General features: G+C 45.8%; 4 protein-coding genes across 6 annotated transcripts; 2 read left to right on the top strand and 2 right to left on the bottom strand.

The window, feature by feature from the left end:
• The first annotated feature begins 6,688 nt into the window (after nucleotides 1–6,688).
• LOC128301943 (DNA-directed RNA polymerase I subunit RPA2) lies at nucleotides 6,689–10,584 on the top strand. The gene is made up of 4 exons (XM_053038625.1): nucleotides 6,689–6,808; nucleotides 6,877–7,449; nucleotides 7,518–7,690; nucleotides 7,763–10,584. The coding sequence occupies exons 1-4, from the start codon at nucleotides 6,740–6,742 to the stop codon at nucleotides 10,377–10,379; spliced, it is 3,432 nt and encodes a 1,143-aa protein (XP_052894585.1). The 5' UTR covers nucleotides 6,689–6,739; the 3' UTR covers nucleotides 10,380–10,584.
• A 692-nt stretch (nucleotides 10,585–11,276) lies between these two features.
• On the bottom strand, nucleotides 11,277–18,829 carry LOC128301658 (AP-2 complex subunit alpha). Of its 2 annotated transcripts, none has more exons than XM_053038244.1 (8): nucleotides 18,661–18,829; nucleotides 17,299–17,671; nucleotides 17,024–17,235; nucleotides 15,267–16,951; nucleotides 15,062–15,202; nucleotides 14,580–14,996; nucleotides 14,299–14,503; nucleotides 11,277–14,222 (listed from the first exon to the last, which is right to left on the bottom strand). In XM_053038244.1, exons 2-8 carry the CDS (start codon nucleotides 17,360–17,362, stop codon nucleotides 14,145–14,147), a joined length of 2,802 nt encoding a protein of 933 aa, XP_052894204.1. In that variant the 5' UTR covers nucleotides 17,363–17,671; nucleotides 18,661–18,829; the 3' UTR covers nucleotides 11,277–14,144. The 2 variants fall into 2 exon arrangements, with proteins under 2 accessions (XP_052894204.1, XP_052894205.1); XM_053038245.1 differs by lacking the exon at nucleotides 18,661–18,829 and adding an exon at nucleotides 18,470–18,535.
• A 610-nt stretch (nucleotides 18,830–19,439) lies between these two features.
• Nucleotides 19,440–21,314, bottom strand: LOC128301000 (cytochrome c-2). 2 transcript variants are annotated; one of them, XM_053037280.1, is made up of 2 exons: nucleotides 21,201–21,314; nucleotides 19,440–20,353 (listed from the first exon to the last, which is right to left on the bottom strand). In XM_053037280.1, exon 2 carries the CDS (start codon nucleotides 20,331–20,333, stop codon nucleotides 20,007–20,009), a length of 327 nt encoding a protein of 108 aa, XP_052893240.1. In that variant the 5' UTR covers nucleotides 20,334–20,353; nucleotides 21,201–21,314; the 3' UTR covers nucleotides 19,440–20,006. The 2 variants fall into 2 exon arrangements, with proteins under 2 accessions (XP_052893240.1, XP_052893241.1); XM_053037281.1 differs by lacking the exon at nucleotides 21,201–21,314 and adding an exon at nucleotides 21,014–21,038.
• Nucleotides 21,315–21,619: 305 nt separating this feature from the next.
• On the top strand, nucleotides 21,620–23,880 carry LOC128302304 (KIF-binding protein). Its single transcript, XM_053039098.1, has 2 exons — nucleotides 21,620–23,005; nucleotides 23,077–23,880. Exons 1-2 carry the CDS (start codon nucleotides 21,708–21,710, stop codon nucleotides 23,540–23,542), a joined length of 1,764 nt encoding a protein of 587 aa, XP_052895058.1. The 5' UTR covers nucleotides 21,620–21,707; the 3' UTR covers nucleotides 23,543–23,880.
• Nucleotides 23,881–25,075: the final 1,195 nt, after the last annotated feature.

Genomic DNA, 25,075 nt, shown 5'->3' on the forward strand with positions numbered 1-25,075 from the left:
ACAGCAAGAACGCATCGGGTACGTAAATTAATTCAGTAATAACGAAAAAACGTAATGATGCATGTTCAATTTGATGTGACGAACCCTGTAAATCGATTAAATCGCTGATTGAACGGTTGTCTTCAACTTAATAATAGTTTTTTTATATTTTATTCCAATAACGACCGATTTTATATTTCTTCATATTAATTATACTTCTGCAAGGTTGTTTTATTTAATTACGAACATTTTAAGAATCATAAAATTGCTCGTCCATAATCAAGGATCCTTATCCGTGTTTCGCCTCCCAATCGTACTTACCAGCTGAAAATATACCAGCTCATGTTTTTCGCCGCGAACATGGCTTCTGTGTACTTTATTGACATTATGCTGCGCCGATTCGATTTTCTTTCCCTCCAACCAGTGGCCATCTACATCCCCGATCGTCACCATTAAACGCATCCCAAATGGCAATGGAGAATAATCGGCTGCATGTTATTTGGCATTTTTCGTTCCCTTTCTTGTGTGAATCCTTTTCTGCTTTGCTGTACCGTCACGTTCTTCCGCCGTGTGTCCGTGCTCACAAGGATTGCAGTTTGTCTCGCATGCATTTTATGCACTTTTCGGCGCAATTTTTGTCTTTTATTTGCCTGTGGCGATTGCGAACAAGCAGTTCAATCGCTGGACTGATTCGCGACTGTTCGGAGAGATGATATTTAATTTAGGATTATGTCACGCTTCTCCAAATCCCACGGCCCTTTCTCATCATTCTTTCCCTTTTATGCTGTTCTGGCTGTTCCCGTGTCTCCCGGACACCCTTCTTTCCTTCTTCCCTCCGTATCCAGCATCGCAATCTGTCTCGCCGAATCAGTTCGAACCGTTCGTGGATTCTTTAGTTCCCGGCCATCTTTCTCGTTTGGGGACCATGGGCCATGCAGAACATGCCGTGTGGATGCAAAACAGAACAGAAGCGTTGTGCACCTTGTGTGCATAACCGAACCGAAAGCCGCTGGAAAGCTGGTGCAAACAACGACCGCAGCGGGCATAATTAGTTATTCGAAACAGAAAATTTAATAAATTTGCTTTGTTTCGCCACAACGGTGGAATCTTGATTGCCCGAATCCGAACGGGGAAGGCCGACCAACTGCCAACACGAGACAAGCCGGACGGACATGCATAAATAGGTATCGGGCGTCCACAATGCAGCAGAGCGGAGAGGACCACCCTACCCAAAACACTCCCAAAACCCGTTCGAACGATGGTAAAAATCACAGATCGTCATTCGTGTTCCGGCCATTCTTGAACGGTTGGTGCTTCTTTATTTAAATTAAACTTTTATCTCGATTTTAATTGTACGGCCAACGAATGCCACCACGTCTCACAGTGCCTGTTCCGGCCCTTCCGGGGAATGTGAATGGGTGAGCGTGAATTTTTCAAAAAGCAGCTCCATATTTTCCCGATCCCCGATAGACATCATCTCGTTAGGTTTTGATGGAAAGGAAAACGGGAAGGAGTGGATGATAGCTTCCGATTGTTCGAATGAGTCAAAGAGCCTTTCTACAAGGTTCCCATTATAATGTGCACCAACAGAAAGACTGCTGTCCATGTGCAAGTATTTTTATTAAATAAAATAAAACACTTCTCTTACGTGTCTTTTAGACGGTTTAAAGGAGATAACCCTAAAGGTTAAAGAGAAGAACAAACATTTTGACCGATCAGCGGTTATCAGGCTAGCGATGCGATCGAAACGCCTACAAGTATGCAATTGCTGTATTACATTTTTTATACTATATGTTGAGTGTTTTTTCAGACAGTTTTAACATTTTCAAACTGTTGTACAATAACCCCTTATCCCAACACCTCGCTAGAAGCCGATCGTGTAGATGAAATAAATGTTGCATACCTTCAGGCGCTTGATTCCAAAACGCAATCTATTTTTTAATTTATTTATGCCAAAACGCATCCTCCAATAGCGTATTGACAGTAACGAAAACAATTCTTATTCAATTAAGTATAAATATATTGAAACATTTAAAAAAAGTGTAAATAAATATTATTTAAAACATCCTATACCGGTACAACAACTTAATCTAATTCTCGTCCTGCATTGTAATATGTTTGAAAAATAATTCTTTTCTCACTCTTTTAATCACGCAATCATTATTTCGAATACTGTTATGCTATCAAATAGTCCCATCGGTTCGCATCTTTGTTCAATATTAAGAATATTGACACCCTAATCTTGACAGCTTCTGGGGGTTAGCTTTTCGGGCTGGCAGCAGAAACCCCATAATAAGATATATGTGAGAATGCACAGATTTTATTCCCCGAAAACTCTTCAGTGGTATGGGCGATAGCGATACAGAGATCGGGGCGAAAACATTCCTCAAAAGTGTTCAACCTTGCGCGCCTTTTGCCCTGATACCGATACTCCCTCGGGATGGTGCTTATAGTTCGGATGGATCAAATTTCATTAATTGAGGGATTTCACGAGGGTTCTTATCGGTGTAGCGCGGAATTTATAAGGCGGCCACCGTCTGCTGCTTCTGCCGTCTGTCAGGGCTATCAAACTGCTCGTCCAACTGCTGACCACACCATTCCTCCAAGGAGCGGTGATGCGTACAAGCCCTAGCAAACTGTTCAACTATTCCACTAACTGGCAATGCTTTTCCGTAGCGGTAAATTTACTCATTTCCATCCCTTATTCTTTCCCCAAAACGTTTGCTGCTGATGCGAAAATCGAACCAGGAAAACTACGCAAATGCGTTGTTGCTGTTCGCCCGCCAATCAAATCACACCTCAAACTACACCGAAGCTGTCCGGAGCCTCAGCCGAACTTTCTACTGCCCACCGAACAAGATGTCACCGAGGACACCGATTCCGGCCAGAACCTAAATTAGTGCTCGCTAATGAACACTCACACACAAAGGGTCTGGCCCCCGGCAGATCCTGACAACGGTGGACGAGGAAGATGCGTTCATTAGTTTCATTTCGCTTTTACCAGGACCTTGCACACATGCCCAGGCCCTGCAAATCCCCTGTGCGGGGTGGAGTCCGACTAAGTGTTACGACACAAAAGTAAGGACATTAATCGAGCCGAAAGAAATCGCTAGTTCCCGCTACGACCAGCGGTCCGTCTACTACGAAAGCTGGAGCGACGTAATTTGATATTGATAGGCCACTCAAACTGTCCGAATGGTAGTGGTATCGAGGAAGGAAGGGGACCACACTGCACTAACCCAGCTCCACTACTATCGAACACTTACAATCCGTATTATGAATAAATAATGTGAAAGACGGCATAAAAAAGATGGTGGTGTGTACCGCGCGAAGGCGTAGGGACACCGGACGATGATGGTGATGATGTCTTTGAAATCGGGAACTTGTAGGACTTCACATCGAACCGTACCGGATCAATAGCCAGGCACATGTTCTTCATTTCAAACGCTAAAAGAAAATGTGATTGATTTATTCGAAATGCGGATTTTACATGATACTATTATTTAAAAAAAAAAGAGATAAACTCCATAAACTCCTAAAAATAGGAGCTCCATAAAATAGAAAAAAGGATTAATAATAGACAAGCACAAAAGCTTTGAATCTTTGTGTATAGAACTAAGGTTTAGATTAGTTAGGTAACAACAAACAATTTACTCAACTAGCAAATGAAAGGGATTTTGCTATAAAAACTCCATAACAACGCCTCCTAAGATGAAGATCCAATTGAGATTCGAACCCATAACATCGGAGTTGCAGCGGTCCCTCCGCTTACATCTACGGCTATAAGATCCGTCCAGGATCCATAGATTGAAACATTGTTTTGTGTTAATTATTTCACGATCTCCATTAACTTAAGGCTTTCTCTTTCTCTCTCTTATGCTACTATTTAGTGTAACCATAGTGTGGTATGAAAAGAATAAATACCAAAGGAAATACTTACTCAGGGGGAAAAACTGATTCTCACAAAAATGTTTAATTTGGGGTAGGAAACTGATAAGGAAACCAACGACGCGCTCATCGACTAATTGAAGTGAAATCCTTAAGCACATCGGAAGATCCTCCTTCCCCGCACGGATATCGGCACTCATCGTTTGTGGCAAAACAAAAATCAAACAAACGATTGATAGGGGGGCTTGGGTGTTGGTTGATACAGGTTTGTTCTTTAGCGGTGGGTTTATACCATTTCGCACAACCACAAACCAACAAAAAAGAGACAATAGCAACGAGTGTTGAATGCGTCCTTGTACCCCATCCTTGGTTGATAAATAGGGAGCACAAACACATAACCAAGCATGGACACTAAATCCCGCACAGGCACGGTACGGATACGATCCTATTACAACGGAGCGACCAACCGCCCAAAGGAACGGTCTCCTCCATATGTACGGTTTCATTTGGCCGGCTCGGAAGGAAATGATAATAATTAATTTCATAAATAACGAATCGATATCAGTGTTTAATAGGATTACTGTGTACCATTCCGCTGTTCGCCCACCATCGCCTTGCTTGGCACTGGCCCCCCTGCCCGGGGTCAGTAAAACCCGGGCGCGTAACAGAGGCAAGGGCAAACGGCATAACAGCATTGGATCGATTTATGCTCGGTTCTGGTGTCTTTTTTTTTCTTTCGCCCTTTTCTTTTTCTTTCTCCACCGTACATACTCTCATCCAGATTATCGCGAACAGAACACACGTTTTTGATCGCCCTGCGAAAACAACCTTACTGGAAGCACCCCGCCTTTCCAAATGGAAGGGGGGCCTGAATGAGGGTGGAAATCTTAAGCCATTTCCATTCGGATTTTTCCTAGCAGACCCCATTGTGCCGACGCCTCATATCCAGCGCATAGATTTATTTGATTAGCAAGTAACAAGAACAATCAGTGGGGTGGTAATGTAAGCCCTCCAAAACAAAAAGCTCTCCCACATCAACATCCAAAGTGGAACGAAGCACAGCAAATGTTTTGCACCCATGAAGCGCAGAAGAAGATATGATGGCAAACATTCTAATTAAAGGTAGGAATGGGCTGACGGGCTCGGTTTCGAAAAATAATGCCGCGATTTTTGCGCTTAATTATAGCCGAGTTTTGATATGCTTTCATTTTTTTGTTTTGTTTTGCTTTTCCCCCGGCCCGGTTGTTTTGTTTGCACCCTCGAGCGATTGTCCCTGTCTTCTTCGGGATTGAATGAAATGAGAGATTCCATAAAGAAAATAGCCTCCACCCATCATCATCATCATCATCGTTGCCGCCGACGTCGTCAATATGGCTCGAAAGTGGGGTTGTTCGTTAGTGGAATTTATTTCTTCGCCCTTTTCCAACCGGCCTTTGCCGGGGTGGTTGTTTCTTTCTACAGGTCCCAGTTTTTTTTGCCATTTAACCATTCCATTTCTAAGACATGTTCTGTAAACAAGCCTTTCTGGACCTGAATTTTTGCACCCCTCCCCAAAAAAAAAGCATCACCGTTGTGGTAACCGGCCGCATCGGCGAGCACGCCCGGTGGTTGGATGATTTTAATTCCATAATAAAGCAGTTAAATGTGACGCGAGAAAGCTGAAAAGGTTAATTTATAATTTCATGCGCACGCGGATCCTCCGGTGATTTTGAGTTGCCGTTTTTATCTCCCATTTACCCACGCACGAGGGATTGGATATCATCATTGTGATCATTTTCTTTTTAACGCCTCCGAGCAATTATTTCTTAGCTACGGAAATGAGGAAACTGTCTGGTGGAATTTCCATCATTTTTGTTTTTGTTTCTCCGTTAGCTTGCGGAAGAAGATGGGTTCTTTACCCTGTTTTCCTCCCTTCGTAACGGTAAACGCGAGTGTCTTTGGCCCGGGAAAAGGATTTTGTTTCATCGACACTTTGGCACAACGGTGCGATGATTTCAATATTAGCCATGAACAATTTTGATTCATTTCAGCAAAGGGCATCGTTGGTAGAAGATAAAGCCAAATAGCGAAACGATCCCCAACAAAGCCACTGGTGTAACGCAACACGACGATTGTTGCTCATTACATGGAATAATAATATTTTATTAATTTCGTTTATTATTATTGGTACGCTTTCGAAAGCATGCCGCCGCCAGCCATAAAGCGAGCATTATTTCGCACAATTTATGATATCCATTCCCGGTGGTTCTCTGTCCCGATTCTCTGCTGCCGGTCAGTGTAATTGCATCGTGAAAGTATAAGTGAAAGGCATTGGGCTGGCAGGGAGGGTTTTCCAACAAAAAATAAACGCATGAAAAGTATATTTACTTCATAATTCTTTGTTATGAAGGGAAAGCATGTGACGGCATGAAAAATGCAATTTATTTCTGGCAATGGACCTATTAAAATGCTTTTGTTTATTATTAATTCAAAATCGATTGAAAACTTTACAGAAGCAATAAGAACTCGTAGTGTTATTTTTTAAAAGTGGTAATTGAATATTTTTGGAATACTGAAACACGTGGTAGGGAATAGAATTTGAATTTGAATTTGAAAATTTATCCACGTGCTGGGATTTATTACCTATTTTGACCTACTCTGTATCCCATAGTCTCTTCCCACCCTGTACTGCTAGAGCGAGGGAGAGAGAATGTGCAGAATTAGAACAAGACCGAATGATAAACAACAAAACAAACGAAGAACTCAACCGTAGGATATAGACTCGGCACCGCTGTTCCAGCTCGCTTGCCGAACTGTCATCCATCACAACAAACAACACGTGCAGCCGGTACGGGTTGAAATTCCGCGTGTAGTTCGGAAATTATCTACAAAAATGAAGCTATTACCAGAGCTAACGAATTTAAGGCCCGAATTTAAAGAAATTCCTGCAAAACAAAATGAGGTAAGTGTGCTTATGCAGCAGAAATTGTGACAATAGTTAGTGATTTCTCTACGTGTACGTTTGGCTAGATTCTGGCGAACTTGGGCCGCCCCCATATCGATTCGTTCAACTATATGCTGAACGAAGGAATCGAAGATATGTTGTACCGGTTGGAACCGGCCGTTTTCGAGCTTGCGAACCAAAATCGCATCAAACTACGGATTACCGATATCAACATCGAACCACCGACCGTACCGATGATGATGGTGGATGTGGCGGAACGGCGCGTATTCCCTAGCGAATGCCGCCAGAAGGCGGACACGTACGCCGGCATGTGCACGATAACGCTCGCATGGGAACTGAACGGTATGCCACAGCCACCGCTAACACGCGAAATGGGTCGCATACCGATCATGCTGAAGTCGAAGGCCTGCAATCTCGGTGACCTGTCGCCGGAGGAATTGGTCGCACGGGGTGAACACGAAGACGAATGGGGTGGTTATTTTATAGTGCGCGGTAACGAGAAGCTGGTACGTATGCTGGTGATGACGCGAAGAAACTATCCGATCGTGGTCAACCGGAACACGTGGCGCGATCGGGGCAAAGATTTTAGCAGCACGGGTGTGTTTCTCCGTTGCGTTCGCAACGATCAACATTCTACGGTAGGTTGGGGAATAATGTTCCGTGGGGAGGGATTAATGTTATGCTTTTCTATTCGAATGTTTTACAGAACAATGTGCTCCACTTTCTTACGAATGGCACCGCGAAGTTGATGTTCAGCATACGGAGAGCGCTATCGTTCATACCGGTCGTTATGATACTGAAAGCGCTCGTAAACCTGTCGGACAATGAAATTTACCGGAAGCTAATTGTTGGCTTTGAAAATGATCAATACTACAAACGGTACAGACAGATTAGGCTATTTCTTTACACTCTCCAACCACACTAAACAGCCTGCCCGTCCATTCTTTACAGGTGCGTCATGAATATGCTGCGGGAGCTACACGACGTAAACATGCACAGTACGCAGGATTGTCGTTCATCTATGGGCACGTTGTTGAGATATCAGCTGAACCTAACCAATATGCCCAAGTGGTATACAAACGAGCAGGCCGGCAGCTACATTCTGGACAACTTTGTGCTCATTCATCTCGACAGTAATGCGGACAAATTTAATCTGCTCGTGCACATGGTACAGAAGCTGTTCGCAGTCGTGCAGGGTCGCTACGCAGCAGAAACGCTCGACAGTCCGATGATGCAGGAGCTAATGCTCGGTGGGCACATGTATCAGAAGTTTCTCCGCGAACTGTGCCTATCGACGATGGGGCTTGTACGCATGAACTTGAGTAAGCTATGTCCGGATGCATCCTCTCCGATGCTAACCTCGAACGAAGTCATGATGGCATTAAAGAACGTCGCAGGCTTCCATCATCCGCTTACGATGTTTCTTGCCACGGGCAATCTGGCGAAAGCGTCCGATATGGGTCTGATGCAAAACAGTGGGCTGGTGATCCTAGCGGAAAACATTAACCGCATGCGCTACATGTCGCATTTCCGGGCCGTACATCGTGGTTCGTTCTTCCTAACGATGCGTACCACCGAGACCCGTCAGCTGCTGCCGGATGCGTGGGGTTTCATCTGTCCCGTGCACACACCGGACGGGGAACCGTGCGGATTGCTCAACCATCTCACCGCGGACTGTACCGTGTCGGTTACGCAAGATCCGGACAAGGTGGCCAACATTGCGAGTACGCTCGTGTCGCTCGGGATGCAACCGATCGAGGCACCCAAAGGCGTGGGAGCCGAACCGCACGAGTGCTACGTGGTGCTGCTGGAGGGAAGGATGTTGGGAATGTTGCCGCGTGCCATCGCCCGACAGGTGGTACAAAAGTTGCGCTTGCTTAAAATTGATGGCGAAATTATTCCGGACCAGACGGAAATTGCGTTCATCCCGGAACGGGAAGGTGGCCAATTTCCGGGATTGTTCCTTTTCGTTGGTCCCGCCCGTATGATGCGCCCGGTGAAGAATTTGCTCTGCAACAAGACGGAGCTGATCGGTTCGTTCGAGCAGGTGTACATGGATATCTGTGTCACCCCGGAGGAGGCGTACCCAAACCTTACCACCCACATGGAGCTGTCCAAAACGTCCTTCCTGAGCAACCTGGCACAGCTGATTCCGATGCCGGACTGCAATCAATCGCCGCGCAACATGTACCAATGCCAGATGGGCAAGCAAACGATGGGAACGCCGTGCCACAACTGGGACAAGCAGTGTATTGCAAAGATGTACCGTTTGCAAACACCGGCGACGCCACTCTTCCGGCCAGTGCATTACGATAACATCAACCTGGACAACTACGCCATGGGGACGAATGCGATCGTGGCCGTCATTTCGTACACCGGGTACGACATGGAAGATGCGATGATCATTAACAAATCGGCGTACGAGCGTGGTTTCGCTGCGGGCAACATTTACAAAACCGAGTACGTGGAGCTAACGGGCGAAAATTTCTTTGCGCGCGATCCCAAAAATATGACGCTCAATGTGCACCTCGATAACGATGGGCTGCCGTTCAAAGGGGCACAACTGACGAGAAACACACCACTTTACTGCTACTTCGACTACAACGATCACACCTATCATGTGGTGCACTACAAGAGCTCCGAAGATGCTATCGTGGACAACGTGAAGCTGGGCAGACCGCTACAGGACAGCGGACGGGGCGTGGGCAGAGGAAACATGGCGGTCGTAGGGAAGCAGCTGATACTTACCTACCGTGTGCCGCGAAATCCGAACGTTGGCGATAAGTTCGCTTCCCGAGCGGGACAGAAGGGTATCTGTTCGCAGCAGTGGCCCGCCATCGATCTACCGTTCACCGAGTCGGGCATGATACCGGACATCATTTTCAACCCGCACGGGTTCCCGTCGCGTATGACCATTGCAATGATGATCGAAACGATGGCCGGTAAGACGGGTGCCTGTCATGGGCTGGTGCACGACGCGACACCGTTCCGGTACGATGAGGACAACACCGCGATCGATTACTTTGGTCGGTTGCTGGAACAGTCCGGGTACGATTACTACGGCACGGAGCGAATGTACAGCGGTGTGGACGGGCGCGAAATGAAGGTCGATATCTTCTTCGGTGTGGTGCACTACCAACGGTTACGCCACATGGTAAGCGACAAGTGGCAGGTGCGATCGACCGGACCAATCGATCAGGTGACGCACCAACCGAACAAGGGACGTTCGCGGGGCGGCGGTGTGCGGTTCGGCGAGATGGAGCGCGATGGACTCATTTCACACGGAGCGTCCTTCCTGCTGCAGGATCGTCTGTTGCACGGATCGGACAAGGTGGTGACGCTCGTTTGCCGTGGTTGCGGTACAATGCTTGGACCGATGGATAGTGTCACTAAGCGGCTGGCGGTGAATTCGAACGAGCTGCAGCATACACCGGCTACGTGTCGGCTGTGCGAGGATGATAAGGAGATTGGTCATGTGGAAATTCCGTACATCTTCAAATTCCTCGTATCGCAACTGTCGGCAATGAACATTAACGTAAAGCTTCAGCTTTCATATCCCGATATTTAAGTGTGGAAAACTATTGGCATAAGATCGTATTTTTGTTCAATGCTAGGAAAAGATATTTCCCTTCATTTATGATTCAAAAGCTGCTTCTTACTCTTCTGTAGTTAAACACGCCCTGCATCCGACATCCAACAGGTTCTTTTAACCTATACAGCTTGTGCCTGAAACGATTCCAACAGATTCCAATGTCAATAGGTTCGTGAGATTGATTGAATTTACCGAAGGCGTAAAGAGAAGTGATCGCATCTTTGAAGACGTTTAAAATTTTCCCTATCTTGGTGTTTGCAGAGTCAAAGGACAATCTTCAAATCAAAACACCTGTCTTGACGGTTTAAGCTGGGTCCTTACAGCACTTATATAATCTCACTATTTACATAGGCCACAGAGACATGTACTTGACCAAAAACTGACGAAACCCTCTTAACTGTTGACTAATGAATACATTATCTTTCATCAAAATACCCTGGGCAAGACATGTCATCAGTATGACACCGAACGACCCAATCGATATTGTCCTTTTAGGTCGTCCACATGGTCAGACTATTGTCAGTCCCCAACACAGAGATGGAAAATGTTCAGGGTAAGGACTCTCGACCATGAATGATTTAAAGAACTTCTGCACGCAAATGATAAATGAACTTTATAACTTCTATTATTAAGAAGTTGCAGAACCATGACCTGAAGCAAACACAGCTCAGTTACCGAGTATGTATTTAAAGGTCTCTATATACCAAACTGGTTGTAGTTATGGCTCTTAGTTGATTGAAGTTCTTATATTAAACCTCAGTTATTCGGAACCGCAAGTTACCATTCCGTGTGGCGTGACCGTATACAAGAGCAAAGTAATGGAAAAACTATCAGCACGATACATCATTCCTACACGATTCAGATTCAATAACATGTGTATATTTTCAATATATTATTTTTTTTTCTTTCATCCATCCACTCTCCTAGCTTCCTCTGCTCATCGCGCAGTTAATGGATTTTGTTTGTTTGTATCGCTTTCCATCGGTATCTTGGTATAGTATTTTTACGATTATCATCCCTTTCCTGCTGTTGTCACTGACAGATCCCTATAACTCATTAATGCTAGCGTTATGCATGTTGCTTTTACTGACAGGATCGTAACAGAGCGAAACGGTCCTCAAATTGATCAGCTTACGATCCATCGGATGGCGACGCCCGTGCGGGTCGTCGGGGCGAGAGATGTCTTACTGGTCCTTCGCATCCGCCACGAGACGTAGCTCATCGCGGAGATAAAGAGGAGCTTACGATTATTTAGTATCCGCTTTCCTTTTTCATCAAATAACAATGTTTTTGTTTGTTTGTTTTTACTATTCATATTAAGCTTCACACACCTTTTCCTGAACAGCGGGTTTTTTTATATTTTAAATGGTCGATTGCTTATGTTTTTATGTGTTTATCTTGTTTTACTCCTTCGCCTTCCTTCCTTTTTGGAATGTCCTCCAGCCAATAATATGCCTGCGTATATTAAGCTAAATATATTATCTTGTTCGGTAGACTAGGCGATCTGCTAGTAGGAAAAGGAAAAGATGAAAACGGTTACGAATGAAGAGTTACTGGCGCGTTCACTTGCTGCGCTTGTGTCACTTGTCGTGAACGAATGAAAATCCATTTGTCATAATTCTTTTACAGCGTTTGAAGAAGTGGTATGTGCATAGAAGCATGAGGATGAACGTGTGTATGATTCTTTTCCACTATAATTTAGATTACTAAGTTCCCTTTCGCTCTCGTCGCCAACATATGTCCCACCTTCGCGTAATAGTGTGCAGCAGCTCCTTTTAACTGTGCTTTACTTGTTTGTTTTGCTTTTGTTTTGTTTTTTTAAATACAACTTTCTACAATGTACAGCTTTGCTTAGTGCATTATATGTATATTTGCAACGATAAAAACATAATTTTCTTACTATTTTCTTTTCATTTCGCGTCACAAACATCTTAATCGGTCACGTTCACAACGTAAACGATCCTTTTCTATTGCACGACCATTTATACCTTTCCCTTGGCTCTGGGCGGGGGGAATCGTATACGCGAACAAACAATAAGAAAATTAGCAAACCATACATACACTTTATATAGAGACGTTCTGCCTGAAAGATGCTCACCGAAAGCAAATCCTACAGTAACACAAACGACCAATCGCGGAAACGGAAAAAATACCGATTTTTTTCATTTTGTGCAGCTTAACTTTGCCATGATGCGCATTCTAGTGTCCTTTAAATTCTCTTTTCTCTTTCTCTCTCTCTCTCTTTCTCTTCCTTTCTCTCTCTTTCATCCTCTCTCTGTATCTCTCACTTTGTTTCTTCCCAAAATCAATCTATTTTTATGTCAATTATTACAACCCCTGTTCCCTTCCGGCGTGTTTACGAAACAGGGAGTGAAACTGGAACATGTTGTAATAAGAACACTATGAACAAAAAAAAGTTCACTCGCTACTACTGGCAATAGTGCTCAGCATCGCATTTTTCCTTCTTTGCACACTAATAGTTTAGTTTCGTAGTATATGCTGGCTAATGATGCTTCACGTAAATTACATCAAACACATGAAAGCGTTCGCCCATTTTTCAGGAAGATTTATCTACATTGATTTAGCTCGTGCGCCGTGCCTTGTTTTGTTTTCGTTTCTACTACAGCAGATTGAAACTATTCTGGTCCTTCTCACCATCAATTTCGATGTCGACGTCTTACTACCGGCTTCGCAAATATGGTTGAAAGATTATGCGTTCCTTCTAAACCCCCCCCGGGGGCACACATATCCGTCCGTGGAACGTTTCATAACGACTACTAGCTTTTGTCATTTATTCGCCCTTTATCGTTTGAGATTACTTCTTATGACTCCTTTTGTCATCGTCTCGAATACGAACACCAGAAGTCAGTGGGAGGACTGGAAATCCAGTGAAAGCAAATCTGTTCCACCTTTGCAAACAACACTTTTGCTGTTTTAAGTTTAAGTTCAAATAGATAATTATATAGTTTGATTTAATAGTTTTAATTTCGCTTTCCACTATCTCTCTCTTTCTCTCTCGTTGTCTAACCGCCATTCTAATGGTCGAATGATACGTTTTTGATGGGGGAGGATTGGGTCACCATTCGGCAGTAAAGAGACGATTGATCATATCCGTGATGTCGATTACCTTTATAACCATTGATCCACCTAACATGCAATTTTAATGTCAATTTCCCTATTATCTTACTTGCACGGAAGCTTTGGCTTTCGAATTACTCCAGTCCACTAGAGATAGAGCGTATCTGTCTTGAGTCGTACATACATCGTTGCTATGTACCACACAGATCGACTTCCATCCAGTACGATTAAACATGTAATGAACAAGATAACTTATTCGCTGCGCAACACATCTCGGTCAGGACATCTCAGCAAAACCTTGGACAGGTAGAGCTAACGCTCATTGGATCTTGTCATGGTGTTGTCAACCACCAACTGCCATACCAGATTCAGCTACTGCTCTTATGGCATTATTCTCCTCTTACATACTGACCACCATATCATCAGATGTATATATATATATACTTTTACACATCGATGCAACTTTGCCTTGGGCACCAATATATCTCAAGTCTGTACTCTATTTCATTCATATTGATTAATTTATGCAACGGTAGTACCGCACAACGATACGGTAGCAAGGCTTTCACGACAGCTGCACCATACCCTCGACAGTGCGATGTTGTTGATACTCTTACCAGTAGGTTTGCGATTATGGGATAATGGGGAGGGGCGGAATTACATTTAAAACTGATCCACCAACAGATCGCATATTTCTGATGTCACCGCTTCTAAGCTGGATCGTATAGTCAGACGGAACATCTACAAAACAGGACAAGCGTTAGACAATAATGATAACAAATGGCGCCCGAAAGAAGATATTGCTATCAACACTTACCTGGGCCTGTTTGTTCGGTTCCAAACGTAGCAAACATCCCACTTTATGGGCCTGCGTGTGGATGATACCGGCACAAACCATATTGTCCGGGTTTGGATCAATGCTATCGAGCAGCTGCATTCCGAATCCGGTCAGCTTATTGCGCGCGCCCGGCAAATCGAGCGGTTGCATTGCCTTAAATACACGTTGCGCTCTTTGTTGCTCACTGCAATACCAGCAAATGGAAGTAATAAATGTATGAGAAAGAACTCTTTTCGATTGTATTCCCTCCGAGAACATACCCGCCAAGATTCCTCCACCGGGCAAAGAACGATTCCGCATTCATCTCCGTCGGTTCGAAGAACTTGTTGATCGTCAGTGGAAGATTAACCGTAATCTTTTGCTGCGCACCACCGCTCACTCGGAACGAAATAACGATCGACGGTGCACCGAGATAGTGATCGATACATTCCGCCGTAAGCAGCTGTTGAATCTGGGCGCCCGCTTCAAGCGTCGGTTCCACGGCCTTTATCTGTACATTCAGCTTCAGCGCATCCTCGGCCGACCACTGCAGCGTGGGTACGAAGTTTTGCAGTGCCGTTTGCGTTTTGTTACCATAATACAGACCCAACCGACCAAGGTTCTGGCGGAACTCACTCTTTACACCGATCTGTAGCAGATCGTTTTCGAACAGGACACCATTGTTTTTGAAAACGAATCTAAAAGTAGGTACCCAATGAATAAGTTTGCGTCCACAACGATCAGCAACGCACGTGGGACTTACTTTTTGGAATTATTAACCACACTGCTGTTGCCGTTGGTTGTGCTGTAGATGTCACCCAGCACATCGATCAGTGTACCAGATTGGCTGGCCGGTGGTGTGCTGAGTCCGAGCAAATCTGAACTAGCATTTGCGTTGTTCGCACTGTAAAAGGGAAATATTTTATTATCTCCTCTAAAACATCATAAGGCGCATAACGCTAACGTACCTGGAAGTGTGATTAGTTTGAGCATTGTTGTGAGCATTATGACTGTTCGGTACCGGGCTTTTGTTATCACGGATTTCCGCATTTTCCGGCACACGGCCCGGTTTTTTCTTCTTCAGCACCGCAAGTATGGAGCTTTCACGTTCCGGGAACGATGGCATCTCCTCCAGCACGGTTGCCAACACGTCGGTGGAAGCGACAATACTCAACTGCAAGTACTCACTCGCTCGCTGCTGCAATTCGGCATCGGCCGAACGTAGATTGCTGTGCTGCCGAAACACGTCCTGAATGGTGCCGCGGATTTCCGGAAACAGATTGATGAACTTAATGTACGTCGACAGCAGCAGGGCGCGCGTCATCGACGAGCACAGATGATATTTCGAGTGGAGCAGCTTAAACTGTACCATCGGTGCCGAGCGTGAATCGCCCGCGATCAAATTTCCAAACTCGCCCAAAATGTACCCGCCCACCTTGACCATATTCTCGTGACAAGCCGGTGCCTGCAGTGCTTCGAACACGGTCTTTGCCGCGTAACCCTGTACCTCCTCGCGGTTAATCACGATCTGGATCACACGGTACCAGACCTCCTCCGACACGTAATCGCCCGCAATTCGAATCAGGTTCAGGATCACGTCCACGTACCAGGTGTAGTCCGTAGCATACTTTTCCGCCAGAATAGCCACCTTCAGTACCATCTCCTCGCGGATTGAATAATCCGCCGTCTCCAGATAGTTCAGCATCTCCTGCACGATTTCTTCCGCGTTCGAGCGATCGCACATCGCGTACAGCAGATCGACCGCCTGCTGGCGCACCGACACATCCTTCTCCATCTTCATCGACAGGATCACCACCTCCTGGTGCTTCTTGACGGCTTCGTGCGAAAACTCGGACGTCGCCAGATGGCACATTGATTCCAGCGCCAGATAGCGTAGGTTCGTTTCACGGTTGCTGAGGAACTGGCCGAGCTGGTTGCAGGCGCGCACCAGCAAACTAGGCTCACTGTCATTGTGTATGATCAGATTGATCGCCTCAAACAGGACCGCATTTTTCGCGTTCGAGTGCTGCACCTTCTTGCTTTTCGGTGGTTCCTGCGCCTTGTTCAGGATTGTCTCCAAGCACTCGTTCAACCGGCCACGCACACCCGGATCCTCCGTCGGTGGGTTATAGTTTTGCAGCAAGCGCAACAGCTTCACCGACAGCCACGGAGCCGGCACGAAGTAGTACGTGTAGTCCTGCAGATCTGTGTAGGACGCGGTCACGATACGCGAAAGGCGCGAGACCGCCAAGCTGACGCATCCCTTATACTCCTCCGGGTTCTTCTTTACCAGCGCATCGATCAAGCTGGTCGCCGCCGTTACCACACCCATATGTTGATCGTTCAGCAGATGAATGATGCGGCTAGTCCATTCACCACCCGGGATAATATCCGGACAGGTGCGGAACAGACGCAACAGACACAGCGCAGCCGATTGCTTCACCACATCCATTGTATCGCCCGAAACGAGCAGCTTCGGGATCTCGTTCGAGAACGCTTCCGCCATATCCCGGCTGCCGATATTCGCAATGCACTGCAATGCCAGATTCACGTGGATCGGGTTCCGCGACTGCAGATCATTCTTGATGCTTTGGATGATGAGCTTAATCAGATCGCTGTTCGTGTTCACCAGCACCGAAATGAACAGATAACCCTGAATGTAAAGAAAGTACAATCATTAACATCCCTACAACACATTTTCGGTTTTCTCGCTCTCTCTACTTACGATTTGTTTCTCCGAGTATTTGTTGGAGGAAAGCAGATTAACCGCCTCCATGTGACCGAAATCGATGTCATGGCCGAGCAGAAAGATAAACAGCAGCTTACAGACGTACTTCTTCTTCTGATAACCGTCTAGCGTTTTGTCCCCTTTGAATTTGCTCCTAATGTTGGCCAGCTCCTTGTTAATGCGCTTGATTTCCGCCTCTTTGCTTTTGCCTGCAAATGCAAAACCAATTGTTAGGGAGTTCGGAAGTACAGCTACAGCACAACTCCACTTACAGTTTCTGATGTCCGATATAAACACCGCCAGTCCGCGCATACCATCCCCACGTACCGGTGCCATCTTGGATGCAGATGATGCAAATAGCACTGTTCTTCACCTCTCTCACACACACACGGTTCGCCCCTTCAAGTATGTAGCGTTTCCCGCACTGAAATACCACCCGCTTTTTGAACTACACAATCACTCTTGTCTTTGCTATGCGACCGGAAACGACCACGTCGGCGAATGCTGTGCTGTATGTGTCGTCACTTATGAACCGAGAAGCGATTGGTGCCCTTACACTGGGAGGCTTTGTTTTATGTAAAGCGGTTCAACCAGCCAGCCACCAACGAATGCATAGGTGATTGCTTAGCAACACACAGCCTCCTCCTGATGGAAGGGAAGAAAATAATGCATACGGTTAATAACAAAAAAATTGAAGCAAAGCATTAACAGAAATTATGATTTATCAGCCAATACACACTGGCTGGTGGCTGTTTTTCACATCACTGTACAACCATCCTGCGGTCAGTTATCGTCTTTCCAAAGTGTGTATGCGCGCCGCTGCTACACCATCATATCAATCACGTCTTACGTATTCTACTCTCGGTGTCCGCGCCTCGTTCTCTCACTCTCGTTAATTCCACAGCAAGCGCTGTAGTTAACAAGCAAACTTCCAGCAGAGCCGCCCGGAGAAGAATTTAATTCAATTATCTGATAACAATAACACACTCTGGTGCAGACTCTCTACAGAATGAAAGCGGTCGGATGTGCGTAGGAAAGAACGTTGCCACGGACACCGCCATTGGAGCTGGTGCCTTTACGGGTTTCTTCCTCATACATGCATTCGCCGCTCTGTCTTTTTATCCGCACTACACACCCTCTGCTCCTACCAGTTTACGCACAACGCGTTCGCCCTTCTACACGCACTTTTCTTAAGCTCCTGATCCTTTCTCAGTTTGCAGCGCGACGATTATAAAAGTGGAAAAACGTTTCAATCGGCCACTCCACTCCACGGGCAACCATCCAAGATCCCGAGGGACCACCGAGCAAAAGGCATACAACTCCCAACTGGGAGTTTCACTTCGCGAATGCAAATTATGTTCGGCCCGTCAACAACGCCCGTTACACCACACCATAATTACTATCACTCGCGCGATTGACGCCCAGTAAATTTTCTCTTTCTACATTTTCTTCATCACCAATGAATCGATGAGCCGATGACCGACGAACGAAAACGGACAGATTCGCCGCCTACTTTTGCCGTTTGCCGTGGCTGCTGCCGCTGGTTTGCTGTGTGGTGGTGGTGCACTGGTGACGATGATGACGCTTTTCGAGGTGTACGAATCTATGATGACGAACTATCCGCTCGGTCTTACCGCTCTAGTGAAACCCCAGATGCACTTCGCCCGTGAATAACCCGTACCAAAGGGGGTTTGTTTGCTTTCTGGGTGTTGTTTTTCAACGGTGGTACTGTTTGCTGGCTGCTGCTTTTCTTACGCAAATCGTTTTCTGCCGTTTAGATTAAGGATAAAAATCGATTTTCCGCTGCTTCTGCACTCTCACTGGCACACAGCGGGATAGCCACAGGTCAGCTTGCGTGACAACTGGTCCAGATTGAATTAAAATGAAAACAATTCTGTTCCGACAAGTAAATTTATCAAAGTAGTGGATTTCTTGTACAATGTTCAAAAAAGTGTGCCAAATCTGTTTGAAAAGCAGTGGAAGAAATGTGGTATTTTGCTTTGGAATAAAAAGCAAGGAACAAAAAATCGAAACGGTCGCTACCCTCCGTGCACAGTGTGTCAGTTTATTTAAATTCTGTTTATAGTACAACATCCTACAAATTCTACAAATAGTTGTCGAATAAAATAATAAGTAACATTTTCTTTTCTACCAGCACTCGATATGTTACAAAAGCATTAAAAAATCGCTCTCGAACTTTAACGTAAATCAAATCAAAGAACAAATTCCGGCACAGGGTGGTGAGTGAGAAGAACGGTTCACGATACTCGATTATCCGTGCAAGATATTTGTCCTTCTATTTTCAAAGAAACAAGGTTAAAATCTTCCCGCCCTACTGACCTATTGCAAATTGCTATTTACATCACTCCATCCACCGCTTTCTTTCCACATTCAAAACCATCGAACCAACATCTTGGTTTCCGTGTTTTTTTATTCAGCGTCACACCTTAGCCGTTGGGTTAAAGACATTCCTCTTTGATAGTGATAATACTACACGTTCGATTTCTGAATTGAACTAAAACGGATCCACGTTAAATGAACCGCACCAACCAACGCACCGATTCCCAACAGAACTAAACGATCTCTGAAATATTCGACCGAAGCGCGTCCTATAGCACAATCGCTGTGTCTCGATACATAGTTTCCCGGCGATCGATTAAAACGAATTTGTCAGACTATTTTAATTCTAGCATAAATTAAATTAAATAGATTTACATAGACAGTTGTCCTAATCGTGGGGGGAGTGTGGAACCTTCTCGCCGAAGGATGCTGCTGTGACGCCTCGACCATGTCATTACTCTATTTCTCTGTCTATTTTGCGTTCGCGGTTCTGATGGCCAAATATTCAATCTTGCGGTTTTTACAGCCATTCACTGTAAAGCTTGTGTGTCTGTCTGTGTGTTCTTCCATTCGTAGCAGTGTTTTGGCTGAATCTAGGACACCGATACCCGTCGTACAGTACACCCAATCTGGAGCCACTTTACTTGGTAGCAGACTTCAGGTAAGCGATCAGATCGCCACGCTCCTGCGGCTTCTTCAGACCAGCGAACACCATCTTCGTGCCGGGGATGTACTTCTTCGGGTTTTCCAGATACTCGAACAGCGTGTCCTCGTTCCAGGTGATTCCCTTGGCCTTGTTGGCATCGGTGTAGCTGAATCCGGCAGCTTGGCCGGTCTTGCGACCGAACAGTCCGTGCAGGTTCGGGCCTACCTTGTGCTTACCGCCAGCCTCCACGGTGTGGCACTGAGCGCATCGCTGAACGAACAGCTTCTTGCCCTTCTCAACATCACCAGCTGGGACACCCATTGTTGATCAAAAAGGTTTAACTGTGGGAGAGAAACACGACAAACAAAACACAATAACTAAACTGCAATCGAATCACGTGAACATTGCAACACATTATGCAACTGTGTAGGACTACATTTCACCATGACGATAATCAGGTGATTATCGAAAGGGTTAGCGCGTTCGTTATCAATATCACTTCCGAGATGCGGAAGTGTTAATTCCTTCGCGGGACCGAGACCGCGAAACCAAGGTCACCCACCCCTTTGCTCCTCGCGCATTATCATGGTTCTTTTATTCAACGTGACGTAATGACCTTTCACGTGTGATGTAATTGTGGTTCTATATTCTCGCTTTCCAACCCAAAATCCTTGTCTCCATGGCGACAAATAGCTTCAAGGACTTTCCGTTATCTCGTACCCGTGCTTGCCAACAGTCGACCAAGATCACATCACATTGACACAGGGATTTCTGAGAAAACCCCTACGTATCACGCGCATTACGTAAGTTGGCGAAAAAAATCACACAATCGTAGCAAACGCTGCGAAAAACCACCTGCACCCAGAACTAGGTCACTACTGGGTGAAAATGATTGGATTCGCTTTTGCGATCACTGCACTCGGTATTCAAATTGGCCACGGCGCGAAACTGTGGCCCCGATATTGCTCTACCCGTATCCTGATTCATTTAACCAGCTGTACCTCTGTAGTGCTTGAAAACGCTAACCACCGTGGCTCGAGTACTAATGATTGCTTTCGATTCGGCCGCAGCTCAGCACAACCCACAATAAAACTCACTAGACCGCATCAAAACAATCGTCCTTCTTGCTTTCTTTGGTTTGCGCTCAGCGGAAATTCTAAAAATACGCCCAAATTCACAGATACTTACGAAAAATGCGCGGTTAGGCAAGGAAAATTTTCCACCCAAGCGAAGGGGCAAACGCGTGCAATCGCCACAGGATTTCGAAAAAGAACAAAAGCCAAATGGCACGAGGGTAGATTTGACAGTGCACAAATGATTCGGCGCACAACGGAAGCGGTCGGTAGGTCATAGCCATTGACAACTGATAAGCTTTCTGCTATCGAGCAGTGTTTACACGTAGCTGTGGATGAAATGGATTGCTGAATAGTGAGGACTGCTGGGATGGGATGATTGGGCAAATAAAACTCTTATTGAATACTGAAAGGAATTTTTAAATTTCTCAAACTCGTAGGAAAACAAAATATTTTCCAAAATATCACATCTAAATTTTAGCACAAATACAGAAAGTCCAGACAAACCACTGTGCACCGGAGCTGTCAGCCAAAACAGCCACAACAAAATCAATGTTTGTAACTTTCTGCTGCAAAACCGCAAAATTTTCTTCATACTGCACAATCAACCCATTTCATAGCGATGAAAGTAACCAAAGAAAATCTATCCGACATAAGGGAAGAGTACGAAAAGGCGCATCGTTACATCGACGAGGAGAGTAAAAATGATCCCCCAACGGAACCGTTCCGTTCGCATTACGTCGCCCGCGACATCCTGAACAGTGCGTTGCGAAAAGTGAAAACCCTCTCCGAGGCGCTCGACACACAAAGCGATGTGGCCACAACCGTGCGGTGCATTCATGGTAACATCCTGAAGGATATCGCCAAGATTACCATCTTTGTCGAGGAACCGCGCGGTGAGGAGCTGCTGAAGGAAGCACTCGAATTGATTGAAGTCGACCGCGAAAAGGAACCGGCCATAAATGTGCGCATTGAGATACTCAACCAACTCGGCATAATAGCATGCAATCAGTCAAATTTTGCCGAATCGAAGCAGTATTTGGAGCAGGCTAAGGATGTGTATTTTGAGACGAAAGAACTGGACCGTGAGCCGCTAACGATGGCCGATCTGTTCGGTACCAAAGATGAGGTAGAGAAAGGCAAAGGCTTGAAGCTGCTAGAATCGAACCACACGTTGACACTGTACTATTTGGCGCAAGTGTTTGGATTTTTGGACAACTTGGCAGACTCGGCACAGTACTGCCATATGACACTGCAGCGCCAGCTCGAGTACAACGAGTACGAGCACGTCGATTGGGCACTGAATGCGGTCACACTGTCCCAGTTTTATTACCCACAAAATCATCTTTGCCAAGCAAGGCATCTGCTCGCCGCCAGCACGTACATGTTGAATCGCTACGAGACGGAAGTGGTCGAAAAGATAACGAATGAAACGGAGCGGGCAGAAAAGGAAGAAACACTCCGGTACCGTATGGCGGACGTTGGACGCTGTTGGGCAAAGTACGGACTGCACATTCTTGCCACCTCGAAGGAGCGTCTAAGCGCGGACGATGAACCGAATGAAGATGGCACAGCCAAACCACTGTTGACACCGGTACGAAAAGTGAACCGATTCCGTGGGCTCGATCTAGCCGCGTACGAAGGCCAGGTAACGGATGAGTTCTGTCTGACGTTTGACGATGCGAAGCTTGTAATGCTGAACTCGCTTTCGTGGTTAAACAAAGCGAAAGAATACTACACGAAGGAAACGGAAGCTTCACAGTACGCGAAAATCTTGCAGGATGTTGCCTCACTGTACAAACATTTGGCATTCTTCGAGGAAGACGACAGCAACCAGTGCAAGCTGTACAAACGGGGTGCGGATCAGCTTGAAGAGATTGTGGAGATATTAAACGCAACCTACTACCAAACGATTTGCAGGTTTGTACACCGCGCAGTGGGACGAACAAACGCAATAGTTAACGATATTCCGCACATCTTTTTCTTTCCAGAGAAGCATGGTACGAACTGGGACTGACCTACTCTAACATGCTGAACGTGAAGCTGGGCCAGCTGGATGAGATGCAGTCGAAAGATCGCCCCACACCGCACGCACTGAACAAAATTAACCACCTTTGCGAGAGAAGCATAAGAAACTTTAAAAAGTTCATTGAATCATACAAAATCGATCTGGAAATGCTCGAGCTGCCGGCAAGCATTGGCGAGGATGAAATGCAACCGATACTGTACGCGATGTTCCATATCGGCCGGCTGTACTACCGTACAATCACGCCGGACAAGCGGCTAAAGCTGAAAAACACGGAAAACAGTCTGTTCTACTACAATCGCTTCGTCGAGTGCTGCCGGGACGAGCAGATGAGAGCACTGTTCGGACAAGAGCTGGGCGTATGCAAGGAGATAATAACGCTGCTACCGCTTAAAATGGAAAAACTAAAGACGGAAATTACGGAAGGTTAAAAAGGGGAAGGAAATCTACTTATACACATCTATTCCTGGCTAGTCTGAAGCTTTCCATATTGTGATTAAGGCTGATGCGTTTCTTTCGAAAAGAATAGCGTACTAAACCCCGTTAAACATTAAAACCCGTTTAGTGGGTCCAAGCGCATTACGTGACTAAACGATAAATTATTACACAAACAAAACAAAACGATATTTTAGCCGTATAGGGACTGTGTGGCAGTAAGCATCTTTAGGAGCCAGTTGTTCACCCTTTTTTGGCAATCTCTTCGATTGGCCTTAATTGACACTGTAACATGGAAGTATAACTGCAATTGAATAAACGTATATTTAGCCACCATTAATTACCACGCGGTTTTATAGAATCAGGGACATTAGAGGGGTTTTTTTTTTTTGGGGGATCAGCTGGAATTTTGTCAATTATTTATAGAACACTTGTTTGGAATGAGAGCTCCACGCTCTTACATCATCATCTCCGGTAACTTCGTGAATTCGTCGTTACCCGCGAAAGCCCCTCGCGCCCGATGACGGTACGGAAGCACGTGGTACGCAAGCGCGCACATGGCGTTAATTCCGCCGTAATGCACATCGGAGCTACACGGAGTGGGTTTGTTTTGCACGATTATCCTCTCGTTTTCGAGGGGGGCGGGATGTGGTTGTTTGGATTTTGTTTTACCAAAGCACCGAGCGACTAACGCAATCGGACGAATGTTGATGATGGACAGCCCGGGGTACCCAGTAAAACCTTGACCTCTCTCACTTTCTTGTGCGCCTTGCCGAGCGCGAACTCGAAACGCGGTAACTGGCCCAGTTCTAAGGGCAAACACACGCTCGCTCTCGCGCTCAACTCGCGTATCTTGTGTTTGGCCCTATAGTCTTGCTTGTCTACTGAGGGCCTCAGCGCCGTTCTGTTCTTGACTCTCGGCGCTCGGTGCTCTCTGTTTGTTGGAGCGCTTGGTCGCGTTGGTCTATCGCGTCAGTTTTCGACCGTATTCAACAAGAAAAACATCATCGCTACGGTTCGTTTGCGGGGACTTTTTCCACCAGTTCAGGAACACACAGGTTCTGAGGTTTCCATCTCCAAGTGTTCTCCAGGCCGCAAGGAAAAGAGAAAAGAAACTATTTTCTACTAGCGAAAGAGCCAATTATCGAGTCTTATCTAAAGTGACAAGTGGAGCCCCGTCGCATAGCGGCATTCGTGTTCGGTTACATAAGTGCGGTGGAAGTGGAAGATTAGCACCATCAACAACAAAACATTGCCCTTTTGGGAGGTTTTGGTGAGCATCGGAGGTACGTTCGACGGTTTGCCAGTAGCTTCGGGACGGTGACGGTGTATCGAACCCCTTGGTTGTCTAGAGTGTAAGATTGTGTCTTCTAGTAAACGCTGTTCTGCACAGCAACAATAGCGATTCGATGTGCTATTCACGTCCTTGAACTACAACCTCATCCCAAAAAGGATAAAAATATTGATTAATATTTCCCTGTTTCGTTTCGCTTCGCCCCCAACAGGAAACCGGGACAACTAGCCAGTGG

Source organism: Anopheles moucheti, chromosome 3 (genome assembly GCF_943734755.1).
Source record: "Anopheles moucheti chromosome 3, idAnoMoucSN_F20_07, whole genome shotgun sequence".
Classification (NCBI taxonomy): Eukaryota; Metazoa; Arthropoda; class Insecta; order Diptera; family Culicidae; genus Anopheles; species Anopheles moucheti.

Excerpts from the sequence above, each read along its gene's own strand:
- LOC128301658 (XM_053038244.1), bottom strand. The coding sequence starts at position 17,362 with ATGGCACCGGTACGTGGGGATGGTATGCGCGGACTGGCGGTGTTTATA. Across the intron at positions 14,997-15,061 it reads GTGGTTAATAATTCCAAAAA|ATTCGTTTTCAAAAACAATG; the intron begins GTAAGTCCCACG and ends ACCTACTTTTAG. Across the intron at positions 14,223-14,298 it reads AACCGAACAAACAGGCCCAG|ATGTTCCGTCTGACTATACG; the intron begins GTAAGTGTTGAT and ends CCTGTTTTGTAG.
- LOC128301943 (XM_053038625.1), top strand. The coding sequence starts at position 6,740 with ATGAAGCTATTACCAGAGCTAACGAATTTAAGGCCCGAATTTAAAGAA. Across the intron at positions 6,809-6,876 it reads TTCCTGCAAAACAAAATGAG|ATTCTGGCGAACTTGGGCCG; the intron begins GTAAGTGTGCTT and ends ACGTTTGGCTAG. Across the intron at positions 7,691-7,762 it reads AATGATCAATACTACAAACG|GTGCGTCATGAATATGCTGC; the intron begins GTACAGACAGAT and ends CATTCTTTACAG.
- LOC128301000 (XM_053037280.1), bottom strand. The coding sequence starts at position 20,333 with ATGGGTGTCCCAGCTGGTGATGTTGAGAAGGGCAAGAAGCTGTTCGTT.
- LOC128302304 (XM_053039098.1), top strand. The coding sequence starts at position 21,708 with ATGAAAGTAACCAAAGAAAATCTATCCGACATAAGGGAAGAGTACGAA. Across the intron at positions 23,006-23,076 it reads TACTACCAAACGATTTGCAG|AGAAGCATGGTACGAACTGG; the intron begins GTTTGTACACCG and ends TTTTCTTTCCAG.